General features: G+C 45.2%; 1 protein-coding gene across 2 annotated transcripts in view; it reads left to right on the forward strand.

The window, feature by feature from the left end:
- TMEM213 (transmembrane protein 213) overlaps window positions 1–6,092 on the forward strand; it is a 6,444-nt gene extending 352 nt beyond the window's left edge. The window contains exons 2-3 of one of the 2 annotated variants that reach the window (XM_010854928.1): window positions 3,704–3,775; window positions 4,647–6,092. In XM_010854928.1, the coding sequence (XP_010853230.1) occupies window positions 3,704–3,775; window positions 4,647–4,816 (242 nt within the window). In that variant the 3' untranslated portion in view covers window positions 4,817–6,092. Of the gene's footprint in view, window positions 1–3,700; window positions 3,776–4,646 lie in introns of both variants that reach the window. The other variant, XM_010854927.1, reaches the window with a different exon arrangement.
- The last annotated feature ends 6,336 nt before the right edge of the window (window positions 6,093–12,428 follow it).

A 12,428-nucleotide genomic window follows, 5' to 3' on the forward strand; every position in this document is an offset into this window, starting at 1 on the left:
CAAAGGAAAGAGGAAATAGGGCTTTCTCATCTGAAGGATTAGGCTGGAGAGTGTAGGGTGGAATGGGGGTTTACCTAAGACCAGAGTCAGCCAAGATGGGAGCCACCACGAGTCCCTCCCGTCAGAGACGGGAGATGCACCTAAAACGGCATCTTTGGACTGCTGTTTCTCAGCGGCGGCTGCTCAGGGTAATTGTGTTGCAATTCCTTATTTTGTGGCTATCATCCTTCCTTTGCATACCCTCCTCTCACCTAAGGACATCCGTCCGTCCCTTGACCCTGGGCATCCTTTGCAACTTTCACTAAACCTCAACACAAGCCGCCGTATGCTGTTAAATCTTCCTCCATCTCACCCGGCTCAGGAGATGTTGGATTATCACCCCACTTTCTCAGGGAGGCCGAGGTGGGTGTTAGGAAGCGCCCTCCCAGGCTGGGCTCTGCACATCAGGGACCTCGCTCCCATTCTCATGCTCCTGGACTTTTGCCTTTGGCTTTGACCTGGCTCCTCAGAACAGTCTGCCCTGCTCCCTGGCAGATTCTCCCTCTCTCAAAGCCAACCCTCACAGTCCCCCACGCCAGGCAGTATCCATCTCTCTCCTCAGTCTCTCCTCGGGAGTTTCAGAGGGTGGGCTCTCAAGCCTCTGAGCCTCAACTCAACTTCGGCTTCCACAACTGACTAGTAGTGTGATCTCAAGCAAATTCTTTACCCTCCCTGAGCTTCAGTTTCCTCATATCTAATGTGGAGATAATCATAGTGCTTACATATAGGGTTGTTGTAAAGATGAAATAGGGTAACTGCACATAAAGAACTTTGAATGAAATAGCACGTGGTAAACACCCCAATGGGGCTTCCCTGGTGGCTCTCTCAGTAAAGAATCTGCCTGCAATGCAGGAGACCCAGGTTCGATTCCTGGTTCGGGAAGGTCCCCTGGAGGAGGGAATGCCAACCCACTCCAGTATTCTTGCCTGAAGAATTCCACAGACAGAGGAGCCTGGTGGGCTACAGTCCACGGGGTCACAAAGAGTCAGACGCGACTGAATGACTAACACTTTCACTTCATTTCAAACACTCAGCAAAGGTTAGCATGCTCCTTTTACTTCTTCCAATATCGCCCCTCTCCAAGTAAGAGTGTTTTCTGTTTACCCTGGAGGTGCCTTGCTTATGAGAAGGCCTCAAACACTTGACCCATTTCACTGCACTGAACGGTTGGATCCTTCCAGTAGCCTTTACTTTGGAAGTGACTCCAAATAGGACCAGTCCCTGGCTGGCTTTGCTTATGAGGGAGGTGGGTGATGTTTCAGTTCTTCAGAATTTACACTAGGTTATTCGATTTGAACCATATAAAATGTCTGATATTGAATAATTCTGGACCTATAGAAATGGTGATTTCATATGGGTTAACAGTACTCTTGCTTGGAAAATCCCATGGACGGAGGAGCCTGTTAGGCTGCAATCAATGGGGTTGCTAAGAGTCGGACACGACTGAGCGACTTCACTTTCACTTTTCACTTTCCTGCATTGGAGAAGGAAATGGCAACCCACTCCAGTGTTCTTGCCTGGAGAATCCCAGGGACGGGGGAGCCTGGTGGGCTGCCGTCTATGGGGTCACACAGAGTCGGACACGACTGAAGTGACTTAGCATAGCATAACCTACTACTAGTGTTTCATTAACTTGATTTTTTTCCACACACCAGTTCTAGACCAGGACCACTTCCCTACTAGGGTAGAGGGGAGATGAAAGTCAGGGTCAAGGAAGTGATTCAGGTAACAAGGGAAATTAAAACATGGAGGAATCAATTTTTCCAAAGCAAATAAAAACCAAGCTCTGAGGCATTTAGCTGTAAATAATTTACAGTAGCAATCAGATTGCATCAAGGTAGTTACTATATTTCAGCAGGACACTGGAATGGCTAGGGAGGGGATGGTGTAAAATTAGCCTGAGCAGAAGTTTCATGGCTTTAGCTAATCAAGAAGTTTCCTCCCAAGTTGCTCTGCTATGTGACAGCAAGCACCTTTGAAGGACATGCTAACCTAGAGTCAGTGGGGCCTGGACAGTTTCCAAACTTTTTTTCTGTCATTTGCAAAGAAGCAGATTGAGCAGCCATACAATTTCCAGAAAGATTCTTTCAAAGGCTCTCTTGCTCTTGCTCTAGCTCTACCTAGGTCAGCATTGTCTAACAGAACTTTTTTTAAACTTTTTATTTTATATTGGAGTATAGCTGATTAATAATGCTGTAATAGTTTCAGGGGCACAGCATAGGAACTAGGCCATATGTATACATGTATCCATTCTCCCCCAAACTCCCCTTCCATCCAGGCTGCCACAGGACATTGAGCAGAGTTCCCTGTGCTACACAGAAGGTCCTTGTTGGTTGTCCATTTTAAATATAGCAGTGTGTAGGTGTAGATCCCAAACTCCCTAACTATCCCTTCCCCCACATCCTTGCCCCCTAGAAACCATGAGTTTGTTCTCTAAGTCTGTGAGTTTGTTTCTAACAGAACTTTTTTGATTGTGGAAAGGTTCCATGTCTGTGCTATCTTTCTAACATGGTAGCCACCAGCCACATGACTGAGCACTTTGCAAGTGGCTAGTATGACCAAGTAGCTGAAGTTTTCATTTAATTTCATTTTAATAAACTTAAACAGCCACTCTGGTTTGTGGCCACTATATTGGACACAGTGGACCCAGACTGCCTACCTTCTTATTCTCAGTGATGAGAGGGAACACAGCCCATGATTTCTCTCCCTTGGGGATCCTTATGTTCATCTCTGTAATCCCTCCTCACTCCCCAAACTCTGATATTTTCTGCTAGAGTGCCTTTTTATCATTGTGTGCCTTGTTTATTAATCAAGGACTATATAATTCTAAGTGCTGTATACGCTGGAAACCTCTCAACTTGCTTGTAGAGTGTTTAGTTTTTCACACCCTTTTTCTGAATACTAACATCATAATCATCAGAAATAAAGAATCAAGGTCAGACTTCGATGTTTTTTAGTTCAAGTTTTTGAAGGAAACTGAAGCTCGTTATGAAACGACATGGGAGATTTTTAAGTGTCTGTGTTGGTATATGCTAGGAAAACAAAACAAAACAAAACACTTCTTAGATGTACTTATCTGCATAGAAAGCAGCTTAAACAGAGGCCCTTGGTGACAGAAGGGTGATGAGATATAAAGATAAAGCATCTCAATGGGAATAGGAAGTGGTTGGAAAAGGGGAGTGTGTGAGTTTGCTGCCCAACAAAATACCACAGCCTGGGTGGCTGAAACCACAGAAGCCTCTTTTCCCACAGATCTGGAGGCTCTGGGTGTCACCAGCTGTGTTTAATCCTGAGACCTCTCTCCTCAGCTTGCAGTTTGCCCCACTCTGCACTGGGTCCTCATATCATCTTTTCCCTCTGAGTTTCCATCCCCGGTGCCTCCTCCTCTTCTCACAAGGACACCAGTCACACTGGACTAATTTAACCATTTAACCTTAATTTCCTCTTTAAAGCCCTATTTCCATAACAAAGCACTACCAAATCTGGGGCCATAGTTCAGGCTATAACAGAACTTTGCTGTATGAAATCTCAACATACCTCTACTGGAACTTCTATAATACTGTCATAATACTCACTACTGATTCACAACAAAAACTGCTAACTCCATGCCTGAGAATGGCTTTTCCTACTGCCTGAGACTATCATTTGTCTTTTCTTCCAGAAGCAAGCAGAGGCAGCAACTCAACCTCGACCGTCCACCATCCAGAGAATCTTGAGACCCTGGAGCAGTGCCCCAGTAAGCTTCTCCTGGCAATTGCCCTAGCTCAGGGCTCATCTCGGAACAGGGAGGGACACTGAAGCCTCCTCACTTTCTGTTCATTGGCACTGAGTGGCTGAGCGCCTGCCTGGCCCTCTCGCGCCCCACTGTGGTTTGTTCACAGCCCCAGAACCGTCTGCAGGGCACGTCTACAAAGCTCTCTTGGCCATGATCCCCATGTAAGCTCACACTCTGGTGCAGTTTGGCTTTAATGGCTCATCCTCAGGACAGCAGTCAAAGACCCCCTGACTTCGAATGCTTATAGAAGTTTGGGAGTGGAAACATCCTAAACATGAGCCAGTCCAATTCCTGCCCAATGCGGGAGCTTCATTCTCGTACCTGTTGCATTTTTCTGTTCATCTTCCACTTGAAGACTTGCAGTACTAAGGAGCCTAGTGCTTCATAAACAACCACTGTGGTGCATGTCTAATTTATAGGAAGTTTGCTTTATTCTAAGTTTGGCTCCTTGATTCTGCCCCCACTGAATGACCACATGTGCTTACTTCTGGATACTAACAAGGGAGAGTAACAGGCAGCAATATGTAGAGGCTACAAATGTGGCTTTGGACTCCTACAAACATGGGTTTGCGTTCTAGTTCTGCCATCTCGTGACCCTGGGCAGGTGACAGCTTCAGTTCCTGCATGTCAAACAGGAGGAATAACTGCCTATCCACTTGGTGAGGAATAAATAAGGGAACGTGTGTAGAGCTCTTAGCACAGTGCAGGGCGTGCCTTAGTAAATGGTGCTATCCTGTTATTACTGGTCTTGATGGTATGAATATCAGAGAATAGCCTTGGGGTAAGGGAGGCTGGGGTGACACTGTCCTTCTCGCCCTCTCTTCCCCGCCAGACGTCGACTTCTGCCCACAAGCGGCCCGGTGTTGCCACACGGGAGTAGATGAATACGGCTGGATCGCGGCGGCTGTTGGCTGGAGTCTCTTGTTTCTCACCCTCATCCTGCTCTGTGTGGACAAACTGATGAAGCTCACTCCAGATGAGTCTAAGGACTTGCAAGCCTGAGACTTAGAACACTAGTCCCAAGAATGTCAATCACCAAGTTGTGGAGGGGAGAGCGCTGATGTGGTTTCCGATATTTCAAAGTCCGTTCACCCCTTTTTGTTTGTTTGGAGTTTTGTGGTTTTGTTTTGTTTTTTGGCCATACTAGGTGGCTGGTGGAATCTTAGTTCCCTGACCACGGATCAAACCCGGGCCTTGGCAGTGGAAGCTCAGCATCCTAACCACTGATGACCATGGAAGTCCCAAAGCCTTGTTATCCTCATACTCTTCAGTTACTTTTAAAAAGGAAAGGAGACAGGGATCCAAGGAAGACAAGACCAGTGCTCCCAACACACCTAATTTCAAAATGTACTTGGGTCCTTTATAATCTGACATTTCCCTGATTGACTCCTTTGCTTGTATTTTTGTGTGGGGAGGGGGGAATTGCTTGTATTTTGACCATCGCTTTCTTCTGCGTTCCAAGTATGTGGTACACAAGAAACATGAACTTCAGTCTTAAAGTCACCCCATTCAAAACAAAACTCAGAACCTTCTTACCAAAAACAAGTGGTTGTGTTTTGTCCCTTATTTCAGTCAAGGGCATCACTGTCATTTCAAAATGTGAGAGCCACCTTGGCCGCTTCCTTAGTCCCACGTCCAATGCTTCCTGGGCTCTTGTTCTTCCTTTGACACGTCCTCATGTCGAGCCTGCCCATTCTCCTTGCCGGCACCCTAGGTCTGGCCCTCGTTACCCCACCCCACCACCACGTCAGGAATCCTTCACTTTGTTCTCACTGCCTTCAGGATCCGCCCTCCACGCCCTAGCTTGTCCCTCCCCTCATCCCAACATCTTCCACTTCTTTGCTGCCATTCCCTCTGCAGGGGTGGCTGCCTTCCACCTCCACCCCCAGAACGAAGGCCATTCCTCAAAGTCCAGCTCTAATGCTTGCTCTGCCTTCAAACTTCTAGGCTGGTCTTCTGGGGACCAGGAGTTGGTGGTCTTTGGGTACTTGTGTGGTGCTCTGAGCACAGTCACTGTGAACAACAGGCCTCTTCACAATCAGCTTGTACTGCCTCATGCTCCAGGGTATAAATAGCTCTTAGTGTTTGTCCAATGAATGAATGAATAAACAAACAAATGAGTTCCTGGCCTAAACAAATTTTCTGATCGTCGCTCTGCATCCAGAACCTCCATTTTTTTGGAGCTGGTTGACCAAACTGACCTCTGGAGGAGCCATTTGGCTCTGGCCAGCTTAGGGACAATCACTTAGGGCCCAGATGTCAGCATCACTGTGAACTCTTTCAGTGGGAGTCAGGAAGAGAGATGGGTGGGGTCATCAGAAGAAAGAAAGTGACTCTTGAAGAAAACATATTTGCCCTTCGACAGCAAATATGTGGACAAACTCTAAATAATCATAATACACAAAGGAAAAGTGAGAGGCCTCTGAAATGGGAAGAAATATTTTCTAGAGGTGGCAAATGATCCAAAGCCACCCTACTGCTCTTTCAGAAAGTCTGAATAAATTTCCCTGAACTGAAGGGATTGCACAGCACAGTTTGCTCTCTTCTGAGGATCCAGATCGTATCAGAATCTTAGTTGTTTAATCAGTGAAACAGGATGGACTTATTTCAGAGTGTTGATCATATGGGCACAAGTATCTATAAAAGCCTGAGCTACGTCATGGATGTACACATGGGTGGTGCTTCACTTTTTTAGAAATTCAAGGAGTCTCCACCATACATGATGGTTTAATTCTTTCAAGATGAAAAGATTCAGTGTGAAACCAAGTTTGCTTTAATATCTGCAAATATTTTTTAAGTAAATCAGTGTGCAATAGTGAAAGAGCACTGTCTCAAAACGAAAAAAGAAAGAAGGAAGATTAAGATTTATTTCTGGTGAACATGAACAGAATTGACACGCTGTCTTGCTGAGGATCAACCTTCTAATTGGAAAACGTAAGAACTGGACCAAACGTGTATGCAAACCAGATTACAAAAGCTCAGGAAGCTATGTGAGGCTCTGCATTAAGCGGGTGGGTGTGAGGCTCTTCCTTGCAACCAGAGCAGCGGGGCTCTCATCTCTTTTATGCATGTGTGAACCTCGGTGGCCAGACTGCATTTGCTGCTTTAAAGGGGGGAGAGTCAGAGCACCAGTTGGCATCTGAGATGAGTAGACTCTTAGACTACACTGAAAAGAATTACATGTAGTTGCTGCCATCGTCACAGTGAAATTCAGGCACTCTGTGTCTTGCTTTTCTTTCACAAAAGGAAGGCTAGATCAGATCCAAACAACCACTCTTTTCTTTGAGACTGGAAAGAAAGATGGTTATATCATCTGATGGTTATGTGACCCAGATGCTAACTCTCAGATCTACCTTCAACATGGAACGTCTTTATTCTAGAAAAGCAAAGACTTGTCAGGAAATTTAAAAGGAACACCTGAGAGGGAAAACCAGGGACTGATGTCCATCTAAGAGTTTCCTGTGACAAGCAGCAGGACCTGCCTCATAGTAGATGTACTTTTCATTTAAAAAACTTTGTCCTCAGGGATCAGTGTGGTCCTCAGCATCGCTACAGACTGTGTAACACAGGGCATATCCAGTTTGAGGCATTTCTGTATCAATGTCCTATGCAAAAATAGAATCTTTAAACATTAAGGTGTGGCACAATTATCCGACTTTTAAAATCTATTCCTTTTTAGATGCATGATACCCAAGAACAAATAAACCAAATATATGATTTTTCTATTTAAAATGAAACACTATGCCATGCAAGATTAATAAAAAACAAGTCTTAGGGTAACTTGGGCCTCTTTTCCACAAAAATATATGAAAGCATATTTTTAAACTTAAAGAACAGTCTAAAAATGTTTTTGATGAAGAATGTTTCTTTCCGTCAGAGTCCTGACGTCTGTGTTGAAGTCACATATGGACATACAGTGACATTCCTGGGTCTTCGTCAGTGTTTGGCAGGAGGGCCGTGCAGACAACCCCTCCCTGGGTCTACAGCCAGCCTTACCTGACTCAGTCCATCCTCTGTACTTCTTTCCAGAGTGATCTGTCTAATCCATGAATAAGAAATTGAGTCACTCTCACCTGCCTAAAATCCCCCAGTGACTACCCATACCATATTTCTGCCTGACCCATAGGATCTTCTCTAGCTTTTTCTCTTCGGTATCCTTCACACACACCCAGTTATGAATTATTTCAGTTCTCTCTCTATCCTCCAAGCCTTCACTCTTGTTCACACAGTCTGAAACATACCCTTCCCAAGAGGCAGATTTGCCATGAACCAAGAGAACCTTTGTCACCCTGCTAATTTAACTCATATGTAGAGTGCATCATGTGAAATGCCAGGCTGTAATCAAGATTCCCAGGAGAAATATCAGCAACCTCAGATATGCAGATAACACCACTCTAATGGCAGAAAGCAGAGAGGAACTAAAGAGCCTCTTGATGGGAGTGAAAGAGGACAGTGAAAAAGCTGGCTTAAAACTCAACATTCAAAAAATTAAGATCATGGCATCTGGTGCCATCACTTCATGGGAAATAGATGGAGAAAAAGTGGAAACAGTGACAAGTTTTCTTTTCTTGGGCTCCAAAATCACTGTGGACAGTGACTGCAGCCACAAAATTAAAAGATGCTTGCTCCTTGGAGGAAAAACCATGACAAGCCTAGACAGCCTATTAAAAAGCAGAGATATCATTTTGCTGACAAAGGTCTGTCTAGTTAAAGCTATGGTTTTTCCAGTAGTCATGGGTAGATGTGAGAGTTGGACCATTATGGAGGCTGAGCACCAAAGAACTGATGCTTTTAAACTATGGTGCCGGAGAAGACTTTTGACAGTCCCGTGGACAGCAAGGAGATCAAACCAGTCCATTCTAAAGGAAATCAAACTTGATGCTGAAGCTCCAATATTTTGGCTACCTGATGTGAAAAGCCGACTCAATGGAAAAGACCCTGATGCTAGGAAAGACGGATGGCAAGAGGAGAAGGGGGCGGCAGAGGATGAGATGGTTGGATGGCATCACCAACTCAATGGGCATGAGTTTGAGCAAACTGCAGGAGAGAGTGAAGGACAGGAAAGCCTGGTGTGCTGCAGTCCATGGGGTCGCAAAGAGTTGGACACAACTTAGCAACTGAACAACAAGAAAAGAAGCTTTAATTTTGGTCCTCTTTCTTGTTTGCCCCTCTCCAAGACTGTCTATCTAGTTTTGTATTTCTTATTTTGTATCTTTTTTTAGAAGAGAATACTCTAATTATGTACGTTTTAGGTCCCATAAACCGGGACCTGCCCTTGCTCTTCCCTCCCTTCCCCTCTGCTGATTGGATTCATTGGGTTTATTGGGATTGGTCTTTCAAGTCAAGTTATCCTCTCCTCTCTCGACACACACACATATACACACACATATACATGCACACGTATATGCACATGTATACCCTCCCTCGGTGGCCTGTGCTCACCTCCAGGGCAAAGACTTTCTCTCCCCTTAAGGGAGAAAAGGGAACCTTCCCACACTGTTGGTGGGAATGTAAATTGGTACAGCCACTATGAAGAACAGTATGGAGATTTCTTTAAAAACTAGGACTAAAACTGCCATATGACACAGCAATCCCACTACTGGGCACATACCCTGAGAAAACCACAATTTTAAAAGACACATATAACCCAGTGTTCACTGCAGCACTATTTACAATAGCCAGGACATGGAAGCAACCTAGATGTCCATCAACAGATGAATGGATAAAGAAGTTGTGGTACACATACACAATGGAATATTACTCAGCCACAAAAAGGAACGAATGTGAGTCAACTCTAGTGAGGTGAATGAACCTAGAGCCCATCATAAAGAAAGCTGAGTCACAAAGAGAAAAACAAATACATATATTAATGCATATATATGGAATCTAGAAAAATGGTACTGGTTAATCTATTTGTAGGGCAGCAAAAGAGAGACAAAAAGACATAGAGAACAGACTTGTGGAGACACTGGGGGTGTCGGACAAATTGAGAGAGTAGCATTGAAACATACACACCACAATATGTAAAACAGATAGCCAGTGGGAATTCGCTGTATGATGCAGGGAGCTCAACCTGGTTCTCTGTGGCAACCTAGAGGGGTGGGATGGAGGTTCAAGACGGAGGGGACATACGTATGCCTGTGGCTGATTCATGTTGATGTATAGTGGAAACCAGCACAACAATGTAAAGGAAATATCCTCCAATTAAAAATAAATAAATTATACATAGATAAAGAGAATCCACCTGCCGGTGCAGGGGACACAGGTTCGATGCCTGCTCCAGTAAGATTCCACATGACTTGGGGCAACAAAGCCCTCGAACTGGAACTACTGAGCTCACGCACACCCCAAAGCCTGTGCTCTGCAACAAGAGAAACCACTGCAAGGAAAAGCCCATGCACTGCAATGAAGAGCAGCTCTCCACAATTAGACAAAACCTGCATGCAGCAACAAAGACCCAGCACAGTCAAAAATGAAATAATTAAAAACGCACACACACACTCTTCCCTTGACCCAACTTCTTTGAGCCTTCTTCTCAACTAGGTCTTAACTTGGTCTATACAAACTACAGACTCTCAACATAAATAACTTCATTCAACCCATCCCCCCATATTAAAGACTCGAACAAACACTAACCTAGTTTTTAACAGCTCAAGACTGCATCCCTAGGATGGCCCTAGCCCCCTTTAAAGTGCCTGTCTGAGAAAGCTCAAGGCTGCCAGAAGAACTTGCTGGTTCTCCCAGCCAGTGCCTGACAAGAGGCCCTGACCATACTTAGAGCATTTATTAAAAAGGGCTTAGGTCGTGAATTCTTCCTCTGTCCCTTCGAGATGTCTCTATCTAGATCAATATCTCTATCAAGATGTCTCTATATTGATGCTGTCTATCCATCCAGACTTTATTTTTTGGGGCTCCAAAATCACTGCAGATGGTGACTGCAGCCATGAGATTAAAAGACGCTTACTCCTTGGAAGAAAAGTTATGACCAACCTAGATAGCATATTGAAAAGCAGAGACATTACTTTGCCAACAAAGGTCCATCTAGTCAAGGCTATGGTTTTTCCAGTGGTCATGTATGGATGTGAGAGTTGGACTGTGAAGAAAGCTGAGCGCTGAAGAATTGATGCTTTTGAACTGTGGTGTTGGAGAAGACTCTTGAGAGTCCCTTGGGCTGCAAGGAGATCCAACCAGTCCATTCTGAAGGAGATCAGCCCTGGGATTTCTTTGGAAGGAATGATGCTAAAGCTGAAGCTCCAGTACTTAGGCCACCTCATGCGAAGAGTTGACTCATTGGAAAAGACTCTGATGCTGGGAGGGATTGGGGGCAGGAGGAGAAGGGGACGACAGAAGATGAGATGGCTGGATGGCATCACTGACTCGATGGACGTGAGTTTCAGTGAACTCCGGGAGTTGGTGATGGACAGGGAGGCCTGGTGTGCTGCGATTCATGGGGTCGCAAAGAGTCGGACACAACTGAGCGACTGAACTGAACTGATCCATCCATCCATTCATCCATCTGTATCTCCTACACCTCAAAACCTGAAAGCCATTCCTTTAAAACTTAATCATCAAGAAGGATAGGGCTCTGTCCCCCTCATCCCTGGTCTCTGTTGGGGGACAGAACCCTGGCTTCAGTGACTGCCAGAGAGCAAGCAGAGCTGACCTGATCAGCATTCACACTCACCAACTCTCTAATTTCTCAATTCCCTGACTCTGCTGAGCCCCCCTCACCCACCCCTGCTCCCTCATTTCCCTATAAAACACCCAGTCACTTCTGCACAGTTTTATCCTAGACTCTCTTCTCTGTTGCAGTAGTTATTAAAATCTGTCTTCACCACGTTAGTGTCTGGCTCTGTTTAACTTGGACAACTGAGCACTGTGGAGGACAGTATCTCCCTGCCTGCCTCTCTCACTGGTCTCTCTGAAGGCAGAAACTACGTCGTTCACCTCTGATTCCTTCCACTGGCCCAGAGCTGGGTGCACAGCAAAACTCAATAAACATCTGATGAGTTAGTGCATCAGAGGAGACCCAGGAGCGTGGCCTGTGCAACTACCACAGTGAAGCGAGAGAGCTATGAAGACAAAGAGGAGGCTCTTGGGGAAATTTGAGGTTTCAAGGTCAGGAAAATTTTAAATTATTGTTTTTATAAGTTTATAACTATACATAATTAAGTCATTTGTGGAAACAAGTACCTGGCAGACCTACCCCAAAAGCTGATTCTGTGATAAGAGATTCAACATACAAATGGACAAGGGCCAGATCATATATAAAAACAGAACTTCAACCCACAATCTGCAGCAACCAGTCCAGGAAGCCAACCCACCAGCCTCAGCAACTAATCCAGGAAATCAAACCACCTCCACAGCAATTGGCTCAGACAGCCAGGGTTTGGTTAATAATGGACAGCTTCAGATAGTTTAGGATCAAGCACAGGAAGCCAAATATCTGCCCCCTGACCAGTCATACAGAATGCCCCACTTCTCCTCAGTCCATCGACAGTCATCCCAGGCCTACAGCCTCTGGTGGAGCACAGCTGAATATCTGAAGCCTCCCTCCTTTCACCATCAAGCCTTCCCAGGCCTCTGCCCGCATCTGAGTCTCTGCCAAACATAA

Source organism: Bison bison, unplaced genomic scaffold, assembly GCF_000754665.1.
Source record: "Bison bison bison isolate TAMUID 2011002044 unplaced genomic scaffold, Bison_UMD1.0 scf7180017864352, whole genome shotgun sequence".
NCBI classification, from domain to species: domain Eukaryota; kingdom Metazoa; phylum Chordata; class Mammalia; order Artiodactyla; family Bovidae; genus Bison; species Bison bison.